This window comes from Salmo trutta, chromosome 35 (assembly GCF_901001165.1).
Source record: "Salmo trutta chromosome 35, fSalTru1.1, whole genome shotgun sequence".
NCBI classification, from domain to species: Eukaryota; Metazoa; Chordata; class Actinopteri; order Salmoniformes; family Salmonidae; genus Salmo; species Salmo trutta.
The window spans coordinates 22014988-22042952 of NC_042991.1; the positions used below are offsets into that span (position 1 = coordinate 22014988).

The 27965-nt window shown below is 41.2% G+C and overlaps 1 protein-coding gene across 2 annotated transcripts; it reads right to left on the reverse strand.

The window, feature by feature from the left end:
- Nucleotides 1–20550: 20550 nt before the first annotated feature.
- LOC115174864 (uncharacterized) lies at nt 20551–27629 on the reverse strand. Of its 2 annotated transcripts, none has more exons than XM_029733827.1 (7): nt 27475–27629; nt 25515–25647; nt 23299–23504; nt 23009–23184; nt 22642–22702; nt 22159–22298; nt 20551–22072 (listed from the first exon to the last, which is right to left on the reverse strand). In XM_029733827.1, exons 1-7 carry the CDS (start codon nt 27527–27529, stop codon nt 21062–21064), a joined length of 1782 nt encoding a protein of 593 aa, XP_029589687.1. In that variant the 5' UTR covers nt 27530–27629; the 3' UTR covers nt 20551–21061. The 2 variants fall into 2 exon arrangements, with proteins under 2 accessions (XP_029589687.1, XP_029589686.1); XM_029733826.1 differs by having other exon boundaries at nt 22642–22786.
- Between the last annotated feature and the right edge of the window lie 336 nt (nt 27630–27965).

Consider the following 27965-nt stretch of genomic DNA (forward strand, 5'->3'; position numbering starts at 1 on the left):
TGGGTTTCCAATCTCTCCAAAAGAATGTGGTGATCGATGGTATCAAAAGCGGCACTAAGATCTAGGAGCATGAGGACAGATGCAGAGCCTCGGTCTGACGTCATTAAAAGGTCATTTACCACCTTCACAAGTGCAGTCTCAGTGCTATGATGGGGTCTAAAACCAGACTGAAGCGTTTCGTATGCATTGTTTGTCTTCAGGAAGGCAGTGAGTTGCTGCGCAACAACTTTTTCTAAAATTTTTGAGAGGAATGGAAGATTCGAATGGAAGAATTTTATAATTTCTGGGTCAAGATTCGGCTTTTTCAAGAGAGGCTTTATTACTGCCACTTTTAGTGAGCTTGGTACACATCCGGTGGATAGAGAGCCGTTTATTATGTTCAACATAGGAGGGCCAAGCACAGGAAGCAGCTCTTTCAGTAGTTTAGTTGGAATAGGGTCCAGTATGCAGCTTGAGGGTTTGGAGGCCATGATTATTTTCATCATTATGTCAAGAGATATAGTACTAAAACACTTTAGTATCTCCCTTGATCCTAGGTCCTGGCAGAGTTGTGCAGACTCTGGACAATGAAGCCCTGGAGGAATACCCAGATTTAAAGAGGAGTCCGTAATTTGCTTTCTAATGATCATGATCTTTTCCTCAAAGAAGTTCATGAATTTATTACTGCTGAAGTGAAAGCCATCCTCCATTTGCGAATGCTGCTTTTTAGTTAGCTTTGCGACAGTGTCAAAAAGAAATTTCGGATTGTTCTTATTTTCCTCAATTAAGTTGGAAAAATAGGATGATCGTGCAGCAGTGAGGGCTCTTCGATACTGCGCGGTACTGTCTTTCCAAGCTAGTCGGAAGACTTCCAGTTTAGTGTGGCGCCATTTCCGTTCCAATTTTCTGGAAGCTTGCTTCAGAGCTCGTGTATTTTCTGTATACCAGGGAGCTAGTTTCTTATGACAGATGTTTTTAATTTTTAGGGGTGCAACTGCATCTAGGGGCTGGTTCCCATTTCCCCTGATTAGTATGTTATATATGTGCCCTCTGTTCCCTCTGTCTTCGTCAGTTATTGTTCCCATATCTGTTGGTCGTGTGAGTACCTATGCGTTGGTGCAGCTGTCATGCTGTGTGCTTTATATATTGTGTTTACGGGTATCGTCCCATGTCGTTCAACGAGGTTTACCCTCGCTCTTTTGTTTGGGTACAGCCCAGTGTTTTGTATACATGTTTGTTTTGGGTGTATTAAAAAACCCTATTGTGTATTCCTGCGCCTGTCTCCAAATCCTTTATACAAGCGTGACACATACCCCTCGTATACATCACACCTTTCATGTGTCCAGAGTTAAACCCATGTCTCACAGCCCTTTGTCTCCTGTTTCCAGGAGACAAAGGCTGCCTGCCATTCTCTACCTTGCCCCACCTCACTGGATTATTGACCCCTGCCAGCCCTGACCCTGAGACAACCTGCCGTTCGGGACCCTTTGCACCTTCTCTGAATTCCTGACCCCTGCCTGCCTTTGACCTGTTGTTTGCCTGCCCCTGTATTAGAAATACACTTTTGTTTCTCCAACACTGTCCGCGTCTGGGTCATACCTGAAACGTGATAATCCAAAGTGTAATTAATAACTTCACCAGCTCAATCCATGCAACTCATTATGTGACTTGTTAAGCTAATTCTTACTCCAGAACTTATTTAGGCTTGCCATAACAAAAGGGTTTAATATTTATTGACTCAAGATATTTCAGCTTTTCATTTTTTATTAATTTTTTAAATGAAAAAAATATATAATTCCACTTTGACAGCATGGGGTGTTGTGTGTAGAATAGTGACAAAAAATCTCTATTTAATACATTTTAAATTCAGGTTGTAAAACAACAAATGCGGAAAAAGTCAAGAGTTGTGAATACTTTCTGAAGGCACTGTAAATTTACATTACCGGAATTAGCAAGTATTTAAAAAAATGCCATGGTGAAACAGAAAAAAGTATTTGCGTCAGATGCTAATTTATTTTAATATCGATTAGCTTTTGGTCAATCGAAATACAAGAGGTACACAACTGATTACCCGTCTACAAGTAGACATTTGAGGACCCCACGAAACAACATAAACCAACAGAGGGGTCCCCACCACCAATCGGACAGTGACTTCCCAAGTGACTCAGATTCCAATCAGAGCGGCTATTACCACCAAGACCTCGGACACCAGCGATCAAACGGCAGACGGGGCACATGAAGATGAGGAGGGGCAAGAGGAAACCACGATCCCAGGAACAGGCCCCGTACCGGCCAACCGGCGAGGATGCTGTAATTGGTCTGAAAAGGTATTTATCACACATCAGGTGTCCGCCTTAAATAAACGCCTCTCTTTTGTTCCCACATATGAAACTAACTCTTTTGATGTAAAGACTGATATTTTTAGCTTAAAAAAAATCTAACTTACAGTTGAAGTCAGAAGTTTACATACACGTTAGAAAAAAACACTTAAACTCAGTTTTTCACAATTCCCGATATCCTAGTAAAAATTCCCTGTCTTAGGTCAGTTAGGATCACCAATTTATTTTAAGAATGTGAAATGTCAGAATAATAGTAAAGATAATTATTTATTTCAGCTTTTACTTCTTTCATCACATTCCCAGTGGGTCAGAAGTTTACATACACTCAATTAGTATTTGGTAGCATTGCCTTTAAATTGTTTAACTTGGGTCAAACGTTGTGAGTAGCCTTCCACAAGCTTCCCACAATAAGTTGGGTGAATTTTGGCCCATTACTCCTGATAGAGCTGGAGTAACTGAGTCAGGTTTGTATGCCTCCTTGTTCTATAAATGTTCTATAGGATTGAGGTCAGGGCTTTGTGATGGCCACTCTAATACCTTGACTTTGTTGTCCTTAAAACCTCTTAGGGCTAGAGGGCAGTATTTTCACGGCCGGATAAAAAACGTACCCAATTTAAACAGGTTACTACTCTGTCCCAGAAACTAGAATATGCATATTATTAGTAGATTTGGATAGAAAACACTCTGAAGTTTCTAAAACTGTTTGAATGGTGTCTGTGAGTATAACAGAACTCATATGGCAGGCAAAAACCTGAGAAAAAGTCAAGCAGGAAGTGGAAAATCTGAGGTTGTAGTTCTTTCAAGTGATTTCCTTGACTGTATACAGTGACTTAGGGTTAATTTTGCACATCCTAAAGCTTCCACTAGATGTCAGCAGTCTTTAAAGCAGTGTTTGAAGATTCTATGGTGAATTTGAAGGGAATACCAGCTGTGGTAAACTGGTGTCCCATTATAAGGCATGGGCTCAAGTCACGCGCAATGACTTGGAGCGAGCTGAGTTCATATTCACTCCTAAAGAGAACGGATAGGTCCGGTTGGAATTTTATTCAAGGTATATGATAAAAACAACCTAAAGATTGATTCTATACATCGTTTGACATGTTTCTACAAACTGTAGTATAACTTTTTTGACTTTTCGTCTGGACTAAGTAAGCACGCGCGTAGTGGATTTGGATAGTGAACCTAACGCGCAAACAAAATGGATTATTTCGAAATAAATATGAACTTTATCGAACATTTATTGTGGAGCTGGGATTCCTGGGAGTGCCTTCTGATGAAGATAATCAAAGGTAAGTGAATATTTATAATGTAATTTCTTAGTTTTATTGACTCCAAGATGGCGGGTTTGCTGGTTGTTTGTGTCATCTGGGCTGTACTCAGATTATTGCAAATTGTGCTTTCGCCGTGAACCTTTTTTGAAATCTGACAAAGCGGTAGCATTTAGGAGAAGTGTATCTATAATTCTGTGCATAACACTTCTATATTGATCAATGTTTACGATGAGAATTTATATACTATGTGTGCTCATTGTGCTCATTCACCGGAGGTTTGGAGGGAAAACATTTCTCAACATTATGCGCCAATGTAAAATGCTGTTTTTGGATATAAATATGAACTTTATCGAGCAAAACATACATGTATTGTGAAACATAATGTCCTAGGAGTGTCATCTGGTGAAGATCGTCAAAGGTTAGTGCTTCATTTATCTGTGTTTTGGGTTTTTGTGATGCATCTAGTTGCTTGGAAAATGGCTGTGGTGTTTCTTGTGAAGTTTATGTCCTAACATAATCTAATTTTATGCTTTCACCGTAAAGCCTTTTTGAAATCGGACAATGTGGTTAGATTAACGAGAAGTTTATCTTTAAAATGGTGTAAAATAGTTGAATGTTTAAGAAAATGGAATTATGAGATTTTAGCTGTTTTAAATTTGGCGCTCTGATTTTCCACTGGCTGTTATCAAAATCAATCCCGTTAACGGGATGAGAATGGGAAGGGTTCACCAACAGGTTAAGCCATTTTGCCACAACTTTGGAAGAATGCTTGGGGTCATTGTCCATTTGGAAGATCCATTTGTGACCAAGCTTTAACTTCCTGACTGATGTTTTGAGATGTTGCTTCAATATATCTACATAATTTTCCCTCTTCATGATGCCATCTATTTTGTGAAGTGCACCAGTCCCTCCTGCAGCAAAGCACCCCCACAACATGATGCTGCCACCCCCGTGTTTCACGGCTGGGATGGAGTTCTTCGGCTTGCAAGTCTCCCCCTTTTTCCTCCAAACATAATGATGGTCATTATGGCCAAACAGTTCTATTTTTGTTTCATCAGACCAGGGACATTTCTCCAAAAAGTAGGAACTTTGTCCCCATGTGCAGTTGTAAACCAGAGTCTGGCTTTTATATGGAGGTTTTGGAGCAGTGGCTTCTTCCTTGCTGAGCGACCTTTCAGGTTATGTCGATATAGGACTTGTTTTACTGTGGATATAGACACTTCTGTACCTGTTTCCTCCAGCATCTTCACAAGGTCCTTTGCTGTTGTTCTGGGATTGATTTGCACTTTTCGCACCAAAGTACGTTCATCTCTAGGAGACAGAACGCGTCTCCTTCCTGAGCGGTGTGATGGCTGTGTGGTCCCACGGTGTTTATACTTGCGTACTATTGTTTGTACAGATGAACGTGGTACCTTCAGACGTTTGGAAATTGCTCCAAAGGATGAACCAGACTTGTGGAGGTCTACCATTTATTTTCTGAGGTCTTCACTGATTTCTTTTGATTTTCCCATAATGTCAAGCAAAGAGGCACTGAGTGTGAAGGTATGACCTTGAAATACATCCACAGGTACACCTTCAATTGACTCAAATGATGTCAATTAGCCTATCATGAGCTTCTAAAGCCATGACATCCTTTTCTGGAATTTTCCAAGCTGTTTAAAGGCACAGTCAATTTAGTGTATGTAAACTTCTGACCCACTAGAATTGTGATACAGTGAATTATAAGTGAAATAATCTGTCTGTAAACAATTGTTGGAAAAATTACTTGTGTCATGCACAAAGTAGATTTCCTAACCGACTTGCCAGAACTATAGTTTGTTAACATGAAATTTGTGGTGTGGTTGAAAAATTAGTTTTAATGATTCCAACCTAAGTGTATGTAAACGTCAGATGTCAACTGTAGGTATGTTTGGCAATCTATTTACTCCAAGGATACACAAAAGCCCATTATGCCTGTGTTCAAACACACATTTTGTTACATTATATTATTTTTCTAAAATTGATTCAATAGTTTTTTCCCCTCATAAATCTACACACAATACCTCATAATGACAAAGTAATAACAGGTTTTTATGAAAAAACACAGCATTGTCTTGGCTGTGTGCTTAGGGTCGTTGTCCTTTGCCCCAGTCTGAGGTCCTGAGCTCTCTGGAGCAGGTTTTCATCAAGGATCTCTCTGTACTTTTCTCTTTTCGTCTTTCCCTCAAGCCTGACTAGTCTCCCAGTCCCTGCCGCTGAAAAAGAGTTCAGTCTCAAATAATCTTGTTTCTTATGTTCTGAGAGTCCTTTAGGTGTCTTTTGGCAAACTCCAAGCGGGCTGTCATGTGCCTTTTACTGAGGAGTGGCTTCGATCTGGCCACTCTTCCATAAAGGCCTGATTGGTGGAGTGCTGCAGAGATTGTTGTCCTTCTGGAAGGTTCTCCCATCTCCGCAGAGGAACTCTGGAGCTCTGTCAGAGTGACCTTCGGGTTCTTGGTCACCTCTCTGATCAAGGCCCTTCTTCCCAGATTGCTCTAGGAGGAGTCTAGGTGGTTCCAAACTTATTCCATTTAAGAATGATGGAGGCCACTGTGTTCTTGGGGACCTTCAATGCTGCAGAAATGTTTAGGTACTCTTTCCCAGATCTGTGCCTCGACACAATCCTGTCTCGGAGCTCTACGGACAATTCCTTCGACTTCATGGCTTGGTTTTTGCTCTGACATGCACTGTCAAATGTGGGACCTTATATAGACAGGTGTGTATCTTTCCAAATCATGTCCAATCAATTGAATTTACCACAAGTGGACTCCAATCAAGTTTTAGAAACATCTCAAGGATGATCAATGTTAACAAGATGAACCTGAGCTCAGTTTTTAGTCTCATAGCAAAGGGTCTCAATACTTATGTAAATAAGGTATTCTTTTTTTATATTTTTTTTATTGGCAGAAATATATATAAACCTGTTTTCTCTTTGTCATTATGGGGTATTGTGTGTAGATTGATGAGGAGCATTTTTTATTTAATCTATTTTAGAATAAGGCAAAATGTGGAAAAAGGGAAGGGGTCTGAAAACTTTCCGAATGTAATCTATGTGTGGTCTATTTTGAGCAAAGGTTTATCTGTGATGAGACCAGGAACCCTTACTTCTCCAACAATCCTCTAATGGTTCAGGTATATATTTATATTCCCTGTGTGTGTATTGGCCCGGAACAAGAACTCCATGAATACACAACCTTTTTGAACAGTATGAACACTGACCTGAAGTTCTCTATTGAATATGACCATAAGCGGATCCATTTCTTGGACATGTGGATAGAGGTTGCTAATGGGGAACTTATCACCACTCTATATCAGAAAGAGACTAACAGAAACACTTTTCTCCTAGCAAGTAGCGCTCATCCTAGTGCCCTAAAAAGAGCATTACCCAAGAGCCAGTTCTATAGGCTCAGACGTGTGTTATTCGACATAGGACTTTATTGATAAAGATGTCAACATAAAACCATATTTTCTGGACAGGGGTTACTCCACCCACTGTGTGGAAGAGGCATACCAAATTGTGCTCTCTAAACCTCGCCAGGATATACCATTTTTTGTTGTTGTTGTTGAAAACTTCTAAGGAGTTATCGGTTACTTGCATGACTACATTCACCCCCAAAGCCTTTATGATTAGAAACATAGCGATGAAGCACTGGCATACGCTCACCTCAGACGCGGCACTCAGCCAGGAATTCAAGGAGCTCCCCTTATTCGTTTACAAATGGGGCCCCAATCTTCGCAGCAGACTAGTCTGAGCCAGCCTAATCACAGGTTCTAAAACCCTCCTTACTCCCCTGAGAGATGGAAACTACCCCTGTGACAATTGTGGTCAGTGCAACAACACCAACAAAAAACACCCTAGGTGTCGAAAAAGATAGTGTTAAAGGCGTGATCACAAGCAACACCAAAGCATTTGATTTACATCTTATGCTGTGTTTGTGACAACATGTACATGGGCAAGATTGAATTAATCGTGAATAATGATGAGTGAGATAGTTACAGACAAACGTGTCTTGGGGGTATGATATTTGTGCATCTAACTTTCTCACTCATCATTATTCATGATTCATTTAGGACTATCCGTAATCATGGTAGCATCCACGTTAATGTCGAAGTGTTTTTGAAGCATATTCTATTCTTATTTACAATAGAAGTGACTCCAAAATGGCACAATACATTATTTACCATTCATTTCAATTGGGCACAAAATAATATGAAACAACCGAAACAAACAGCAAATGCATCCAACACGTTTGTAGAGTCACACGCTTGATGTAATCATTGTGTGCTAGGAAGATGAGATCAAATGCTAAACTTTTGACTACTTTAATACAAATATAAGTACATTTGTCCCAATACTTTTGGTCCCCTAAAATGGGGGGACTATGTACAAAAAGTGCTGGAATTTCTAAACGGTTCACCCAATATGGAGGAGGAAAATACCCTCAAGTTAAACCTGAAAGACGGCAAAGTTGGCTAAAAACGAAAGTGACGTAATTTAGCACGTGTTGAAATGAGTAGGATTCTATGTTTTTACATGCAAAAGTTATTGCTTTTGATAAAAACGCTTTATTTACCTTCCCTCCCCACTTTTGATGGATGATGTGAAGGACCATAGCCCGGTGTACCCCAGGTCAGATTTTCTACTTGCTTCAATTGTGTGCCATGCTGTGCACAGTCAAAATACAATTACATGCTTGCTAACTTAGTTAGCTACGTGACTAAATTAGTCGGTAGTCACTTAGGCAGGTTACCTTGGTTTTCTTGGGCACAAGGCCTATGGTGGTCTGCTTGAAACATGTTGGTATTACAGACTCGGTCAGGGACAGGTTGAAAATGTCAGTGAAGAGACTTGCCAGTTGGTCAGCGCATGCTCGGATTACACGTCCTGGTATACCGTCTGGCCCTGCGGCCTTATGAATGTTGACCTGTTTAATCGGCTACGGAGAGCGTGATCACACAGTCGTCCGGAACAGCTGATGCTCTCATGCATCTCGTACTCTGCATTGTGTTTTTATCTCCTAAATATTCTTACTGTAATGTTCTCTAGTTGCGCCATAATTGGCTCAGTGTTGTGTCACTCATGGGGACACTACGTCACCGCAAAATCTACAGGGTGAGCTAGAAAGGTGCTGCCATAGATTTACACTAGAAGTACCAATCCAAGAAGGCTCAACGTCATTGGTCACAGATAAAATGACATCAAATCATGTCATATATACCGTAGCTTTGATTGGACTGATCATGTCTACATCATACTTTCAAAATCTTGGCTAGCAAGCTAGACAAGCAGTCATCTTCATGAATTAAGTTTACAATATACTGGCAAATCCTTTTCAATCCTTGTCATATGAAGAGAAATTATAGATAAAACGTGTTGGTGCTCATCGGCCATTAGAAATAAACATTACACAACAAGTTGGAAATCGCAATTTTAACAATGAGTGGTTGGGAAGGAATCAGTGGCTAACTGCAAGCATTGCAAAGCAATCACTAGCCTGCTATTCACTAGCCTGCTATATCTACTGCAGCCCTTATCCTCCACATACAACACCCGTTCTGCCAGTCACATTCTGTTAAAGGTCCCGAAAGCACACACATCCCTGGGTCGCTCTTTTTTTCAGTTCGCTGCAGCTAACAACTGGAACGAGCTGCAACAAACACTCAAAATGGACAGTTTTATCTCCATCTCTCATTCAAAGACTCAATCATGGACACTCTTACTAACAGTTGTGGCTGCTTTGCGTGATGTATTGTTGTCTCTACCTTCTTGCCCTTTGTGTTGTTGTCTGTGTCCAATAATGTTTGTACCATGTTTTGTGCTGCCACCATGTTGTGTTGCTACCATGTTGTTGTCATGTTGTGTTGCTACCATGCTGTGTTGTCATGTGTTGTTGCCTTGCTATGTTGTTGGCTTAGTTCTCTCTTTATGTAGTGTTGTGTTGTCTCTCTTGTCTTGATGTGTGTTTTGTCCTATATTTATATTTTATTTTGTTATTTTTAATCCCAGCCCCCATCCCGGCAGGAGGCCTTTTGCCTTTAGGTAGGCCGTCATTGTAAATAAGAATTTGTTCTTAACTGACTTGCCTAGTTAAATAAAGGTTAAATAAAATAAATAAATAAATAAATATTCAGTGGAGAGGGTGTGTGGTCCAAGTCTGGGATTAAGGGTATCTTTTCCAAACTTAAAAGGATAAACATTCACATGCACCACCATGGGCCAGAAAAGGTTGAATACATTGGCCATGCTGTCAATCCAGCATGACTTCTGCTTCGTTCAAAACAACTAGGAACTGGGAACTGGGAAAACTCAGACTTCAGTGAGTCCAAGACAACTGAGAACTCTGAAAAAAACTAGCTCCGACTGAGAAGATACGTTTTGAATGGTCATCCAACTCAGAAGTCCTAGACGGGAACTCGGGCCTCTTTCTGGAGCTATGACCTGAAGATCACTGACTTCATGATTCAACCTGTTTTTTCCCGAATTCACAGTTGTCTTGAAAGCACCATAAATACAGAGAATGACAGACTTTGATGACAAAATGTGTCCACAATAAGGACCGCCGCACCACCTTCCTGTTCAAGTGAGCACAACAAGGTGAGTCCAAAAATGTCTTGTATGCTGCTACATAAATGATGTAATATGCCAGGGAGATATGTATACTGTAGCTAAGAAAGTAATACTAAGTGTATGTTGTGTAGTAATCTGTTAGTAGCCCATGTGCCTCACCCTAATAGTTTGGTCCCTTTCCCCCTCATAACTTAGCCTACTGTTCTGACTTGGTGGTGCATATGTAGCCAATAGTCTGTTTTAGATAAATGTCATCATCGAATATTGTAAGAGCTTCCATTGGCTACTTATATGCCCTCTTTAGTCATCCTATGGTTCTGACTTAGTGTACAGAGAGAATGCTGTAAGAACGGCCCATGTTCTGAATTCTGCACCAGTACATTTCAAAAGTGCTGAATGAATAGTCATATTAACTACGTTCGTCTTAGCTCGCTCATTAATGTCATAATAGAAATTACAGATTGCCTCTTATCCACTCATCGTTCCTTTATGCCATAGTTTATACATCTCAATTGTCAGTAGAAACCACATTTGTTTAAGCAAGTCAGCTGAATGAAGTGTTTCGCTACCAGACCAGGCTCCATTGATAGCCAGGTGTAGCGGTGGAAAGGATTCACTCCATGGTGCTGAAAAGAAAGCTCTGCTGTTGGGACAGCTTTATGAAGGCCCTAACAGTTTGTGGGCATTGTTTGTCACTGTTATAGTACGAGTAATGTATTGTTTAGTGCTGTATTGTGTAGTGGCTTTGCTGGCATGCATCAAAAATAATGTTTTTTACGTTGTCCCACCAAGATTGACATGCTAAAATCTCCGCTGGTGCTACCACACCTAATTCTACTACTCAGCTGTTCATCAAGACCATAGCTGTTCATCAAGACCTCAGCTGTTCATTAAGACCATGAATAGTAGAATCAGGTGTTGTAGAACTGAGGTTGAACAAAAAAGCCTGCATACAGTGAATGTGGAAGTATTCAGACCCCTTCACTTTTTCCACATTTTGTTACGTTACAGCCTTATTCTAAAATGGATCAAATAAAAACATTTCCTCATCAATCTTCACACAATACCCCATAATGACAAAGCAAAAACAGTTTTTTTGAACTTTTGCAAATAAAAAAAACAAAAATGTAAATACCTTACTTACATTAGTATTCAGACCTATGAGACTAGAAATTGAGCTCCTTGAGATGTTTCTACAACTTGTTTGGAATCCACCTGTGGTAAATTCAATTGATTGGACATGATTTGTAAAGCCACACACCTGTCTATATAAGGCCCCACAGTCGATAGTGTGTGTCAGAGCAAAAACCAAGCCATGAGGTTGAAGGAATTGTCCGTAGAGTTCCGAGACAGGATTGTGTCGAGGCACAGATCTGGGGAAGGGTAGCAAAAAATGTCTGCAGCATTGAAGGTCCCCAAGAACACAGTGGGATCCATCATTCTTAAGTGGAAGAAGTTTGGAACCACCAAGACTTTGGACCCACCAAGAACCACCAACTGAGCAATCTGGGGAGAAGGACCCTGGTCAGGGAGGTGACCAAGAACTCGATGGTCACTCTGACAGAGCACCAGAGTTCCTCTGTGGAGATGTAAGAACCTTCCAGAAGGACAACCATCTCTGCAGCACTCCACCTATCAGGCCTTTACGGTAGAAGGAAGCCACTCCTCAGTAAAAGGCACTTGAAAGCCTGCTTGGAGAAACAAGAACAGAACAGCTACGTCTGGTAAGACAAGGGGTGGGGGTGTGTGTCTATTTGTCACTAACAGCTGGTGCGTGATGCCTAATATTAAGGAAGTCTTGCTCACCTGAGGTAGAGTACCGCATGATAAACTGTAGAACACACAATCTACCAAGAGAGATTTAATCAGTATTTTTCATAGCCGTCTATTTACCACCACAAACCAATGCTGGCACTAAGACGACACTCAAAGAGCTGTATAAGGCCATAAGCAAACAAGAAAATGCTCATCCAGAAGCGTCGCTCCTAGTGGCCGGGGATTTTAATGCAGGCAAACTTAAATCCGTTTTACCTCATTTCTACCTGCATGTCACATGCACAACCAGAGGGAAAAAACTCTAGACCACCTTTACTCCACACACAGAGACAAATACAAAACTCGCCCTATATTTAGCAAATCTGACCATAATTCTATGCTCCTGATTCCTGCCTACAAGCAAAAACTAACCAGTGACTCACTCAATACAGAAGTAGTCAGATGATGCAGATGCTACGCTACAGGACTGTTTTGCTAGCACAGACTGGAATACGTTCCTGGATTCATCCAATGGCTTTGAGGAGTATACCACCTCAGCCACCAGCTTCATCAATAAGTGCATCAACGACGTCATCCCCACAGTGACTGTACGTACATATCCCAACCAGAAGCCATGGATTACAGGCAACATCTGTACTGAGCTAAAGGCTAGAGCTGCCGCTTTCAAGGAGCGGGACTCTGATCCTGATGCTTATAAGAAATCCCGCTATGCTCTCCGACGATACAATACAGGACTAAGATGGAATCCCACTACACCGGCTCTGATGCTCGTCAGACGTGGCAGGGCTTGCAAACTATTACGGACTACAAAGGAAAACCCAGCCGCGAGTTGCCCTGTGACATGAGCCTACCTGACGAGCTAAATGCCTTTTATGCTCTCTTTCGAGGCAAGTAACACTGAAGCATTCATGAGAGCACCAGCTGTTCCAGGCGACTGTGTGATCACACTCTCCGTAGCCGATGTGAGCAAGACCTTTAAACAGGTCAACATTCACAAGGCCGCTGGGCCAGACGGATTACCAGGACATGTACTCAGAGCATGCGCAGACCAACTGGCATATCTCCCATTTATAACATTGCACTAATCCATCAAAGTTTCTCACAATAAAGTGTAATCTGTGTGTTTGCTTGTTTACGTCTCTGTCCCTTACCCTGTTCCTTTTAACTCTGCTCCTGTTCTCCAGGACCTAGGAGTTCTGCCCAACACCCAGACATGGATCCACCTGATGTCCTCCATTACCAACCATTCTCCAACGTTTTATTACATCATCTACAGCTACTGTTGTTGTCATGTTGTCATTATCTGCTAAGAAAGTTTTATTGCTCTATCGTACCGGGCACATAATATGTGAGATACACAGATTAACTAAAAACACTAGCACTGCAAACACTCAGAACAAAGACAGCAACAGTGCCTGGACTTTGCAGTTTCCCTCTTCAAGTCCCTCTTCTGAGACTGGCTTCCTGTTGAGAACATGTGACAGGCAGAAACTCGCAGCCACCTCTATATTCCAAACACCAGAATTCAGTATTTTAGTCTATGATTGCCATGTGAGCGCGGTGAAAATAAATGAATGACGATCAAAGTTTCTGTATTAAAATCTTAAATATTGCCGGTTTTTTTCTCAGCTGTTTCACAGGGTGTTCATTATTGTGCGTTATCCTTTGATTGTATTTATTTGCTCCACATTATTCATTGTTGTGTCCTAGGACCTACTAGATACATGTATATTCATCCACAAGGGTGTATTAATGTGCTATGCGAGATTGAAAGAAATGAATCATAATAGAGGACTAGTGAAATTATATTATTTCAGTGTAGATAAGGGAAGGGCAGGTTAAAGGGCAGGTTAGCCTAGTGGGCAACCTGCTACCTGCCACCCCAACATTGAATTTACTTACCTTACAGATGACGAGGTCAGCTAATTTCCACTCCATTCATACGCAAATCCATTTGATTCATACACTGGTTTGTCTGGCTGCACATGCGAGATAGGCTACCTGCCACCCCAGCATTGGGCAGTAACCAAAAGGTTGCTTGTTCAAATCCCCGAGCTGACAAAGTTAAATCTGTCATTCTACCCCTGAACAAGGCAGTTAACCCACTGTTCCCCGGTAGGCCATTATTTTAATTAAGAATTTGTTCTTAGCTAACTTGCCTAGTTAAATAAACATGGATTAAATGTTGTAATGTTAACAAGGCAATTAATGTTTTCATTTTATTAGCTAAACAAAACCTTTTTAAACAGCAAAATTGTTGCAGAAATCAGTCTTGTTTGCATAGCAATGATGAAATGAACATCATTTAGGCCGTAATGATCTCCAAAATTCTAATCATTAGGTCATCACAACGTTGATATAGCAACGGACGCTAATAGTTTATCGAATCCCATTGTGACGTAGAGGAGGACACTATATGGCCGGGGGACATTACTTGGGATGGGGGCCCCTCAGGGGAGCATGCTTCGTCCCCTCAAGTACTCCCTGTTCACCCACGACTGCGTGGCCAACCACGACTCCAGAACCATCATTAATTTCGCTGACGACAAACAGTAGTAGGCCTGATCACCGACAACTATGAGGCAGCCTATAGGAAGGAGGTCAGAGACCTGGCAGTGTGGTGCCAGGACAATAACCTCTCCCTCAATGTGAGAAAGACAAAGGAGATGATCGTGGACTACAGGAAAAGGAGGGCCGAACACACCCCCATTCACATCGACGGGGCTGTAGTGGAGCGGGTCGAGAGTTTTAAGTTCCTTGGTGTCCACATCACCAACAAACTATCATGGTCCAAACACACCAAGACAGTCGTGAAGAGGGCACGACAACACATTTCCCCCTATCAGGAGACTGAAAAGATTTGGCATGGGTCACCAGATCCTCAAAATGTTCTACAGCTGCACCATCAAGACCATCCGATGGTGCAGCTGATTGGTTGCATCACCGTCTGGTATGGCAACTTCTTGGCATCCGACTGTAAGGTGCTACAAAGGGCAGTGCGTACGGACAAGTACATCACTGGGGCCAAGCTTCCTGCCATCCAGGACCTTTAAACTAACCTGTGTCAGAGGAAGGCCCAAAAAACTGTCAAAGCCTCACCCAAGTCATAGACTGTTCTCTCTGCTACTGCACGGCAATCGGTACCGGAGTGCCAAGTCTAGGTCCAAAAGGCTCCTTCAGCTTCTACTCCCAAGCCATAAGAATCTGAACAATTAATCAAATGGCCACCCAGACTATTTACATTGACACCCCCCCCCCCCCCTTTGTTTTTACACTGCTGCTACTCGCTGTTTATTAACTTTACCCCTACTTACATGTACAAATTACCTCAAATAACCTGTACCCCCGCACATTGACTCAGTACCGGTACCCCCTGTATATAGCCTCGTTATTGTTATTTTATTGTGTTACTTTTTATTAAATGTTTTACTTCAGTTTACTTAGTAAATCTTTTCTTGAGTCTATTTCTTGAACTGCATTGTTGGTTAATTAAGGGCTCGTAAGTAAGCATTTCACGGTAAGGTCTACACCTGTTGTATTCGGCTGTCACGTCCTGACCAGTATAGGGGTTATTGGTTATTGTAGTTTGGTCAGGACGTGGCAGGGGGTATTTGTTTTATATGGTTCGGGGTGTGTGTGTACTTAGAGGGGTGTTGTATTTATGTGTTCCGGGGTTTTTGGTTTATGTTCTTGTTTTGTATTCTAGGTTGTCTATGTTGTGTATTTCTTTGTTTGCCTGGTGTGGCTCTCAGTCAGGAACAGCTGTACATCGTTGTTTCTGATTGAGAGTCATACTTAAGGAGCTTGTTTTCCACATGTCCCTTTGTGGGTAGTTGTTTTTGCATTGCTTGTAGTCGAGCCTGCAAAACTGTTTACTGTCGTGTTTTCTTGTTTTTCCGTGTTTACGTTTATAATAAATATAATGATGAGCACGCAACCCGCTGCGCCTTGGTCTAATTCCTACGACAGCCGTTACATCGGCGCATGTGACAAATAAAATTTGATTTTATTGCTAAAATAAAGGTTTAAGGAAACACATGCATGCAGCACATCAAAACAAGAAAAAACAGCTCAATGAAGCCTGATGGTTTTTTAAGTACAAAATCAAATCTTGCCTTCATTTAACAAAAAATTTTAAAATCATGAAAAGGTAACATGATGTGATAATATCTTACTGTGGTGTGTAAAGAATCCAATAATTTACCCTGTATGCAGTACAAATCACATTGTTTTGGAAGCACCTCCTCTAAGAGTATGAATTAGGCTGTTTGAGAAGGTTTGAATCCTAAGCAACCTGCCTACACATAGTTTGAAGCACAATACCAACATAGCTACAGTAGTAGGTCAAAGTTGTGTGCTGGAAAATCTTGGTACAGCATGGGTGGAATAGGCATTGTGGTGTTTGTGAATTTCCTTTATTTTTCTGCTTCAGACCAATGCCTATTCTCACTTAAAACATAGTATTTTTGTTTTTAATAGTCCCAAGCTCTCGTCTTCTGGCCTATAGATCATCCATCAGCATTAAACTTTGCTTCGTCCACAGCTGTCTATTACCCAGTTCTGCTGCAAATATGGATTTCCTTTACAGAGGAGCACAATCATGAATTTCTGATATGATCATTCACCTACCATAAAACCTACTTCCCGATAATGAAAGGGCTTTGGAGCAGTCGTGTGATAGATCCAGCTCAGACCTTTATATTACCCCATGGATCTGGCTGGGAGGATGACAGACTTTGAAGCTTGGAGTGGGAAGATTACCTGAAGGCTTTCCTGGCCATTACCGCTGTTGTCTCCTCAGCTGCACAAGGTAATTGAGCAGAATATATGTCTGGTCTCAGCACTGTGTTCAATATCACCCCACTCACCCCTCATTTGTGCAAAATAAGCAATATGACTTAAACAGGCAAGCACTCCTTTGTCTTCCTCGAAAGAGTGAGGCTGGCTGTGAGAGGAGGGAGAGAACTCAGTGAGTGAGGGAGAGTGTGACAGAGAGTGTGAGGACTTTACTTTGATGGTGTTTGCAGTGCGTGACCCACATGGAAACACGGCCTACAGGTTTGAGCTGTCTTCACTCTGTGTAGTGCTGCATATCCACATTTGCCAGGCTTACGAGATTTTAAATACAGCAGAGCTTTGCTAAATCAGCTAAATTGGAACTTCCTAGGTTTTTCTTTAAGAAGCATATGAATGATGTTTTTTGCCTAAGTAAAAGGAATGCTCAAAGAGAAGTGAGATAAGCTTGCCTTGAGCTATCACGTTTGTACAGAAATTACACTTCTGTACAGAGCAGGAAACTGTCTCTCAGAAGTGCACCTTCCAAATCCACATCTTCCAATTCACAGTCAGTACAGACAGATAGACTGCAGATGTGCTGTTATAGGAAAAGGGCCCCATCTAGTGTACCTATGATTCTGTTTTTATGATATAAGATATGAAGTTCTGGTTTCACTTGTGAGCAACAGATTTAGGGCACTGATGTGAACAGTAGGCCTGCATGTATTTTTTTATTTAAAACTCAGTCTTGAAGTGCTGTGCTTTATCTTGGCCAGGTCGCAGTTGTAAATGAGAACTTGTTCTCAACTAGCCTACCTGGTTAAATAAAGGTGAAATAAAAATTAAAATAAATAAAAAAGTCTTGAGAGATCTTTCATATTTAATCTGTTCAATTTTCAAGAATGTCTGAATCATGAGAATAAAATACTAACATCCACTAAGCTCCTCTTTTCTGAGTCCTGATTGGTGCATTTCCTTTTCTTCAGTTCCTCTTTTCAAAAGCTTTCATCACAAAAGAGAATAGCTCGCTTGTATTATGCCTCACAATGAACCAACATTATGCTTCTGGCAGTCTGTCCTATGTTTTTGATGCTGTGTACAACACAGGAGGTTGGTGGTACCTTAATTGGGGAAGACGGGCTCGTGGTAATGGCTGGAGTGGAATCAGTGGAATGGTATCAAATACATCAAACACATGGTTTTCATGTGTTTGATGCCATTCCATTTGCTCCGTTCCAGCCATTATTATGAGCCGTCCTCCCCTCAGCAGCCTCCCCTGGTGAACTGTACAATATATTGTAGACCTACATCATTGTTGATTTCTTAATTAAGAACAACAATTGCATTGCTTTTGTGCACACCCAGTGCTGTATGATGTAAAACTATGCTCTTGAGTCACTGGCCTTCTCATATAATGGTTGTAAACCCTTGTTTGAACACACAGATAAAAGCACACAGTTGATTCACACCATGTTTCAAATCTAAAGTAACTGCACCTTTTATTCTTAAGAACAGATGACAAGATATTTCATAACCACAATGTATTATTCAGTCTATTTCCTCACACCCTCCCTACTCAGTGAAGATTAGAATACATGGAGATTCCATAGGGAGCTTTGTCACCTCCTCAGGTATTGGTCAGAGCATGGACTATTATTTCCAAATAGTTTTACGCCACATGGACGGTCGTTTTCAGCATTGAATCATGACTAGTAGTGTGGGTGATGCCCTACACAATGTAGGGCATAACACAATATGTTGTTATATGATAATTTTATAATTAACCACTAACAGGCCTGCAGATGGAAGCAGGAGTTATCAGGGTGTACAATCATTTATCTGGAACTGACTGGTTCTGTCCTTTAAAGAGACTACAATAAAGCTCACATTCTGCAGTATAAAGACAAATCTGTTTTTAAGGAATGATGTTAAATATCAAACACAGGCAGATATCTTTTTGACCTTTGTGGATACCTTTTCGTGACATAAATGACCCACTTCCTTTTTAATGTGGTTTTTTGGAACAAACAAAAACAAAAGGTCCCTCAGTTCATGTTCTAAATGGTAGACTTCTTCAAAGAGGTGATCATGAGAATAAATATCCAGAGTCCATGTGAAAGTCAACTGTTAACAGTTAACCAGTTCACACACGCACGCATGCACGCACAGTCACACTCGCATACCCACCAAAATATTAAGTAGAAAGAAGTGAATAAACATGCTTTTGGTCGTTGGTGCTTTCAAAAGTCAATATTGCCTCAATGTGCTAAGTATAATACAAGTCACCAACGACATCAACGTGTAAAGTGTTTAAGGAAATATCAGATATAAAGTACCAGTCAAAAGTTTGGACATACCTACTCATTCAAGGGTTTTTCTTTATTTTTACTGTGTTCTACATTGTAGAATAATAGTGAAGACATCAAAACTATGTAATAACACATATGGAATCATGTAGTAACCAAAAAAGAGTTAAACAAATCAAAATATATTCTATATTTCAGACGCTTCAAAATAGCCAACCTTTGCCTTGATGACAGCTTTGCACACTTTTGGCATTCTCTCAACCAGCTTTATGAGGTAGTCACTTACATTTCAATTAACAGGTGTGCCTTGTTAAAAGTGGAATTTATTTCCTTCTTAATGCGTTTGAGCCAATCAGTTGTGTTGTGACAAGGTAGGGGTGGTAAAAGACCAAGTCCATATTATGGCAAGAACAGCTCAAATAAGCAAAGAGAAATGACATTCCATCATTACTTTAAGACATGAAGGTCAGTCATTGTGGTAAATATCAAGAACTTTGAACATTTCTTCAAGTGCAGTTGCAAAAACCATCAAGCGCTATAATGAAATTGGCTCTCATGAGGACCGCCACAGGAAAGGAAGACCCAGAGTTACCTCTGCTGCAGAGGATAAGTTCATTAGAGTTACAAGCCTCAGATTGCATCCCAAATAAATGCTTCACAGAGTTCAAGTAACAGACACATATCCAGATCAACTGTTCAGAGGAGACTGTGGGAATCAGATCTTCATGGTCAAATTGCTGCAAAGAAACCCCTACTAAAGGACACCAATAAGAAGAAGAGACCTGCTTGGGCCAAGAAACACGAGCATTGGACATTAGAGTGGTGGAAATCTGTCCTTTATTCTGATGAGTCCAAATTCTTGATGTTTGGTAGCAACCGCCGTGTTTTTGGGAGACGCAGAGTCGGTGAACGAATTATCTCCGCACTTGTGGTTCCCACCGTGAAGCATGGAGGAGGAGGTATGATGGTGCTTTTCTGGTGACACTGTCTGTGATTTATTTAGAATTCAAGGCACACTTAACCAGCATAGCTACCACAGCATTCTGCCGCAATAGGCCATCCCATCTGGTTTGTGCTTGGTGGAACTGTCATTTGTTTTTCAACAGGACAATGACCCAAAACACACCTCCCGGCTGTGTAAGGGCTATTTGACCAAGGAGAGGGATGGAGTGCTGCATCAGATGACCTGGCCTCCACAACCACCCAACCTCAACCCAATTGAGATCGTTTGGGATGAGTTGGACCGCAGAGTTAAGGAAAAGCAGCCAACAAGTGCCCAGCATATGTGGGAACTCCTTCAAGACTGTTGGAAAAGCATTCCAGGTGAAGCTGGTTGAGAGAATACCAAGAGTGCGCAAAGCTGTCATCAAGGCAAAGGGTGGCTACTTTGAAGAATCTAAAATGTACCTTGATTAACAATTTTTTGGTTACTACACAATTCCCTATTTGTTATCGCATAGTTTTGATGTCTTCACTGTTTTTCTACAATGTATAAAATAGTCAAAATAAAGAAAAAGTTTGACGGGTACTGTATATATCCTTTATTTGCATTGTCTTCATAGTCAAAGGGAAAGGACATATTGTTCTCTGTAAGTTAACAGTAAGCTTTGAAGTTTAGTGTGCGGTTAGAAACCTTTACAGCCACACTCCTCCTTCTTGTTAATCATCATGAGGTAAAGTGGCATTGCATGTGCCTTCATATAAACTTTGTATTAAATTTTAAACAAAAAAGCTATCTGGCAATACATTAATCGCAATAAGTTAGCAGAAAAGTATGGATAAAAAGGTAAACAAAACCTCCTCAAAAATAAGTTAGTTACAATCACATTGCTGAAGCATTTTCAAAGCATTTTGGATTAGTTAAAAAGATGTCCTTCATTTGACTTGGCAACTGAATCAATTGGTACATACAGCAATCTGAATTATTCTTCCACATACGGTAAACAAACTTTTTTGCTGTAATAATGTGTGTCCAATAGGTTAACTGTCCGATAGGTTAAGTGTCCAATAGGTTAACTGTCTAATAGGTTAGTCCTCCATGTTGATCTGTAGACTCCAGACATTCTGTAGTTTAGTCAGGTCACTCTCACCCTCACTCTCCTCTGAGGATTGCCTCACTAACACACTGGGTAAGATCTCCAACTGCTCTGACTGCCTGTCCTTCCTCGCTCCCTCCACTTCTGGAATAGGCTTAGAGAGCAAAGGCATCTGGAGGATCCCTGTTGTAGGGCTCCAGTCAACACAGTTACCACCACCTAATCCATCCTCTTCCTCAGACTCCTGTGGAAACAGAGCTTGCCTCTGGCTTCTGTACAGGTTGACCTGGGCTAGCAGCAGGGGCTGATTATCCCTCCTGTTAGACCGCGTCTGGTACTTTGTTGTCACCATCTGCTGCTTTGGGGCTGCTCCCACGAAGCCGTAGTCTGAGGGGTAACTTTGGGGCTCTTCAGCTTTGTCTCCCCACAGGTCCACCTCAGTGGTCTCTCTGACAGAGAAGTGCTGTAGTGCGTAGGGACCCACCTGATCAGGCTCTTTGTAACTTGTGCTCTCCACCCCCAGCTTCATATCAGACAGCAGTGGCATTCTAAAGAGCCCTGTCTTGGGGTCCATGTCTAAACAGATCCCAGTCAAAACATTCTCCACAGGCTCCTGTGAACCTGGTGCACATCCCTGTGCTATGTACGGGTTGACCTGGCTGAGACGCAGGGGCAGGGTTTTCTCACTGTCAGATGCCTCACTTTCCCTTACTTCTGGCATCTCTGGGGCCGCTCCAACGAAGCCGTAGTCTAGAGGCTCTGGTTGGGCCTCACCGAACTCATCTTCGCATGATCCCTCCTTTGGAGGCTCTATGCCAGGGGCTTGCTGGGCAGTGTAGGGTAGTACGAGTTCCCGCTCTGTTTGGTGGATCAGGGCAGGGATGTTGTTAGGCTTTATGGCCATCAACTCCATGGGCTTGGCAATGTTGACCAGTACCACATTCACTGTCACAGCATGCTCAGGACAGAAAGTCATCGGTGGGTTCTGAATGTCCAATATTTCCTGAAAGAGCAAAAAGGGTGACATCTTAGTAAATTGCACTTCGTAGCCATTGTTGAAGGCTTCTATTAGTCGCATATTATTCTTACCAGGAAAGGGGGACTTTTCTGTTTATTACCACAGACAAAGTGGTAGACAAGGCATCCGGCCAGGATCAGCATGAAAAGGCAGATAACTGATGGCACAACGGCTCCCATCAGCATCAGTAGCAGCTGGTTGTAGAAGGGATCTGTAAAGACAGAGTGGTCGGGTAGAGATCAAACAAGAGATCTATACAGTGTACAGACATCACAGGAAGAGAAAAGTCTATAGGTTACAGCTGAGGACACACACACACGCACACCTTCAAATTCAATATAATTCCTTCTCTACCAGGAAGAGAAAATACACCATGGGAAAACACCTAAAGTCTCCTGTCACATTTACCGGTAGAGAGAACAATTGTTGGAATGCTTTTGTGATTTACCAAAACCTGTTGGGCAGGTTTATCCTGACAGACATCCATGCATGTAATAAACATTTTCAAAAACACTGCACACTAGGTCATTGGATTAACTCAAGTCTTATTTTACCCTTTGGGGTTGTTAGGCACTGCCATTCAGATGCATGCCAAGGTATAGGAAGTGATAGGACCTGGGAATTAGCAGAGAAACAATACTGGGTTTCATAGGCAAGCAACCTATATTCAAAGGATCTGTTTTCCACAGTGAAGTGATGCTAAAAGACAAAATGAATACAGAAAGTTAAAATACAGAAAATTGAACTGACACTCATAAAAATCTGCATTATAAAATAATTACGATGATATAAAAACATAGAATTGTCTATTATAATATATTAATGCAGCAATTTGCACTGATTAAAGTCCCTATATGGAGTCCTACATATTATGTAATTGAATTATTTACACAGTGTTACAGTAACCAACATAGCACCAACCGTTTTGCTGCTTCTGTTGTCGTACACAGAGAGGTTGTATGTCATCTGAGGGTATATTCTCAACAAGGAGTACTCTTTTGTCATGTTTCCAGTCTTCCATCTCATTGGACCCTTCAGCTTGACAGTAACACTATTCTCCTTCATCACAAGTTTTACAAGTGGAGGTCCAAAGGTTGCTGTTGGGGATGATAAACATTTCATATCCTTCTCTGATTTTATTTCGAAGTGGTTCGCTATCACTCCTAAATCATAGATAAGGAAAATTATATTTGAAGAGGATCTCAACTTACTATCAGCTTTGGGGTCAAACCTCTTTTCCGTGAATGCCCATTTGGAGGATAGGTTTGTGCCCACAGCCTTGACTCTGGCAAAGTAGCCTTCATCCAGGTCAGTGGTCTCATTGGATAGATCACACCAGGTCTGAGGGATGTCTCTGCACTGCTTCTTCACCCTCCAGCGCACCTGTGTCGCCCCACTATCCATTCTGTCACCATAACTAGGAGACGACAAATAAACACATCATGAGATGTGTCCTTAAATCCATGGATCATGGGTATCTATTTACAATTATAAACTGGGTGGTTCGAGCCCTGAATGCTGATTGTCTGAAAGCTGTGGCATATCAGACCGTATACCACGGGTATGGGAAAACATTTATTTGTACTGCTCTAATTACATTGGTAACCAGTTTATAATAGCAATAAGGCACCTCCGGGTTTGTTGTTTATTGCCAATATACCACAGCTAAGGGTTGTATACAGGCACTCCGCGTTGTGTCATGCAGAAGAACAGCCCTTAGCCGTGGTATACAGTGGGGGAAAAAAGTATTTGATCCCCTGCCGATTTTGTACGTTTGCCCACTGACAAAGAAATGATCAGTTTATAATTTTAATGGTAGGTTTATTTGAACAGTGAGAGACAGAATAACAACAAAAATATCCAGAAAAAGTCATGTCAAAAATTGTATGAATTGATTTGCATTTTAATGAGGGAAATAAGTATTTGACCCCCTCTCAACTAGAAAGATTTCTGGCTCCTAGGTGTCTTTTATACACTCTTAAAGGAAGTGCTCCTAACCGCAGCTTGTTACCTGTAAAAAAGACACCTGTCCACAGAAGCAATATATCAATCAATCAGATTCAAAACTCTCCACCATGGCCAAGACCAAAGAGCTCTCCAAGGATGTCAAGATTGTAGGCCTACACAAGGCTGGAATGGGCTACAAAACCATCGCCAAGCAGCTTGGTGAGAAGGTGACAACATTTGGTGCGATTATTCGCAAACGGAAGAAACACAAAAGAACTGTCAATATCCCTCGGCCTGGGGCTCCATGCAAGATCTCACCTCGTGGAGTTGCAATTATCATGAAAACGGTGAGGAATCAGCCCAGAACTACACGGGAGGATCTTGTCAATGATCTCAAGGCAGCTGGGACCATAGTCACCAAGAAAACAATTGGTAACACACTACGCCGTGAAGGACTGAAATCCTGCAGCGCCCGCAAGGTCCCCCTGCTCAAGAATACATATACATGCCCGTCTGAAGTTTGCCAATGAACATCTGAATGACTCAGAGGACAACTGGTGAAAGTGTTGTGGTCAGATGAGACCAAAATGGAGCTCTTTGACATCAACTCAACTCACCGTGTTTGGAGGAGGAGGAATGCTGCCTATGACCCCAAGAACACCATCTCCACCGTCAAACATGGAGGTGGAAACATTATGCTTTGGGGGTGTTTTTCTGCTAAGGGGACAGGACAGCTTCACCGCATCAAAGGGACGATGGACGGGGCCATGTACCATCAAATCTTGGGTGAGAACCTCCTTCCCTCAGCCAGGGCATTGAAAATGGGTCGTGGATGGGTATTCCAGTATGACAATGACCCAAAACACATGGCCAAGGCAACAAAGGAGTGGCTCAAGAAGAAGCACATTAAGGTCCTGGAGTGGCCTAGCCAGTCTCCAGACCTTAATCCCATAGAAAATCTGTGGAGGGAGCTGAAGGTTCGAGTTGCCAAACGTCAGCCTCGAAACCTTAATGACTTGGAGAAGATCTGCAAAGAGGAGTGGGACAAAATCCCTCCTGAGATGTGTGCAAACCTGATGGCCAACTACAAGAAACCTCTGACCTCTGTGATTGCCAACAAGGGTTTTGCCACCAACTACTAAGTCATGTTTTGCAGAGGGGTCAAATACTTATTTCCCTCATTAAAATGCGAATCATTTTATAACATTTTTGACATGCATTTTTCTGGATTTTTTTGTTGTTATTCTGTCTCTCACTGTTCAAATAAACCTACTATTAAAATGATAGACTGATCATTTCTTTGTAAGTGGGCAAACGTACAAAATCAGCAGGGGATGAAATACTTTTTCCCCCCACTGTACCACACCCCCTCGGCCCTTATTGCTTAACTAGTTCATGGAAATAGTCTCTCGTGACAAAATTGAGGAGCTGATTTGGTTCTGGGTACCAAGATTATGGAAATGTATAAAAGTGTCCTTACATTGCATACTCCACTGTGTAATGTGTGTCATTTGGTGTGTCTTTCCCAGGATGCCACTTTGCAATGTTCCTCAGGTTCACAGAGTTAAAATGAACTCCTTCAGGACATCCGACACTGGACCCATGTGAGACAACTAGGAAAGGAGAAACAGCAGAAAGTAGGTGATCAACTGCCAAGGGCATTACGAATTGTCAACTTGAGACACATTAGACTTTTTAGAGAGCATCACTCCCTGTAAACAATTCTAAAATAAATAATAAGATCATTAAGAGAATGAAATGACATCCTTTTTCCTTAAGATACTGTAGAATGTCTTAAAGTTCTAGTTGAAGAGAAACATTGTATAGAACAACAACAGGATGTTGATGTGATTAAGGTTGAGAGATAAGATATTTCATAAGCCCTCACAAAGAAGCGCTTATTTTCCCGACTGCACGAGACCACATTTGTTTCCTGTGTGTTTCAGAATACCACATGTGCTCAGTTAAACAGGTCTTTCAAGGACCTCTCATGATTATATTAACCATATTAACTCCATTCATAACTTCAACATACTTTTTGTTGTGATCAATGCCTCAGCATAGCATTAGCATTAAGTGTTATATATGTCACTACTCAACTCTGTAACTGCATATTTTTTCGATATAGCACATACTATATAAGGTTAGTGGAAAATACAGTAGAGGGAGTGAAAACAAAAGTAAACCAAAGTAAATGCCACCCACATACGTGCTGCCGTTGGCTACAGCTGAAGGTGTGTTTGGGCGAGTTTTAAAATGACACAAAATGATTACATTGGTTAAGCATGCTTAAAATGCATTTTTAACCATCTACTGGACATCGTTGCCCTAAGGCAACAGAAAACCGTTTTGCCCCTCCTCCATAGGGCGACAGGTAGCCAAGCAGTTAGAGTACTGGGCCAGTAACTGAAAAGTTGCTGGTTTGAATACCTGAGCCGACAAGATGAAAAATCTGTCGATGTTCCCTTGAGCAAGGCACTTAACCCTAATTTGCACCATGGGCGCTGTACTACTATGGCTGACCCTGTAAAACAACACATTTCACTGCACCTATCCGGGCGGTGTGTGTGACAACAAAACATGTTTTTTTTATGCATATTTGATGAAATGTCTGTAAACAATCCAATGAGGTGCAGAAGTTGGTATGACGTATCAATTGAGGCAGGAAGCAGAGTGAAGTGAAAGCATTGTGTGAATAGAGACATGTACTTGTGTAGGAATTTCTAAAGAAGCATATTTGATTGGTTTTGAACATATTTTGCTTTTATATATATTCAAAAAAGTGTTATATTTGTTGCCTCAGGGCAACAAGTTAGGGTACTTTTCAGGGTAATGAAAGGCATGTTACATGATGTTAAAAGATGGCCTTGGTCAATGTTTTTGCCAACATATCCACTGACATTGACAAGCAATTGAGCAGATAGGATCATACCCTCTGATAGTGAGAACAGTGAGCTTAAGGACAGTGACAGCAAAGAAGAATAGAACCCAGAATCAGGTTTGAGAGGCAGTGAAAATTACTAGTTTATGTCCAACTTGTATTTTTTTATGAATAGTTTTTGTTTCTACTATATTTCACTTAATAAATGTTGTGAAAATATTTTAGTATCCTTATGGCACAGCATTATGCCATAAATGTCTGGGTGTGGGGGGTAAAAGTGTTTTATTTGTATTATTATTGATGGGAAAATGGGAATTTTAAATGATATACAACATGTATCTTCCAAATTGATCTACAACAGCTGAACGATGACAGCTGAACAATTCCTATAGCTTGACGGAAAATAATACTTTGTATTAGTAAAATATTGAGATTAAGACATAATTAAACTTGCCTGCTCAATATGTGAATAGATGTAAACTACACTACATACCACAATAGTAAACATTTTCCTTGTAATTACTGATTATGAGACGCAGCCAATGAAAACGAAGCCTACCTGCCGTCCATAAATAAATAATCAAGAGATATTTGACCATTCTTTCCGGTAGCATTGGTAAAACAAATATAGAATATTAAGCTCATGGACATTTCAACCAATCGGCTACAGTAAATTATTCAGTTCGAGGATCTCCTTCAGTGTTGCTATTTGCTTTACTTTACCTTGGTCAGGTAGCCTTGTTGTCAATACTCACGTGAAATGGGCGGAGTTATTTACAGTCAGCAAGGAGGAATTTAGTGAACACGCATCTGTATGGTGAGATAGTGCTCCGTAAGCCACGCCCCAGTGGGCAGAGCTAGGCATGTTGGACTGGGACACGTTTCCATTCTAAAACGATGGGGGGAGGGGGCTGCTAAACTGACATGGATTTTTTTTTAAAGATGGTCATACTATGGATCATTTAGCTATTTGATTTAGAATTTTAGTACCCTTTTAGGTATCAAAAGTATTTCAAAATGAATTGATAAAATATTGATTTTGGCCTTTAC

Bases quoted from the DNA above. Each gene is read 5' to 3' on its own strand.
- LOC115174864 (XM_029733826.1), bottom strand. From the start codon at position 27,529: ATGCTACCGGAAAGAATGGTCAAATATCTCTTGATTATTTATTTATGG. The intron at 23,185-23,298 runs GTAAGTTGAGAT...CATCCCCAACAG, and splicing joins GTTTGACCCCAAAGCTGATA to CAACCTTTGGACCTCCACTT. The intron at 22,073-22,158 runs GTAAGAATAATA...TTGCTCTTTCAG, and splicing joins AGAAAAGTCCCCCTTTCCTG to GAAATATTGGACATTCAGAA.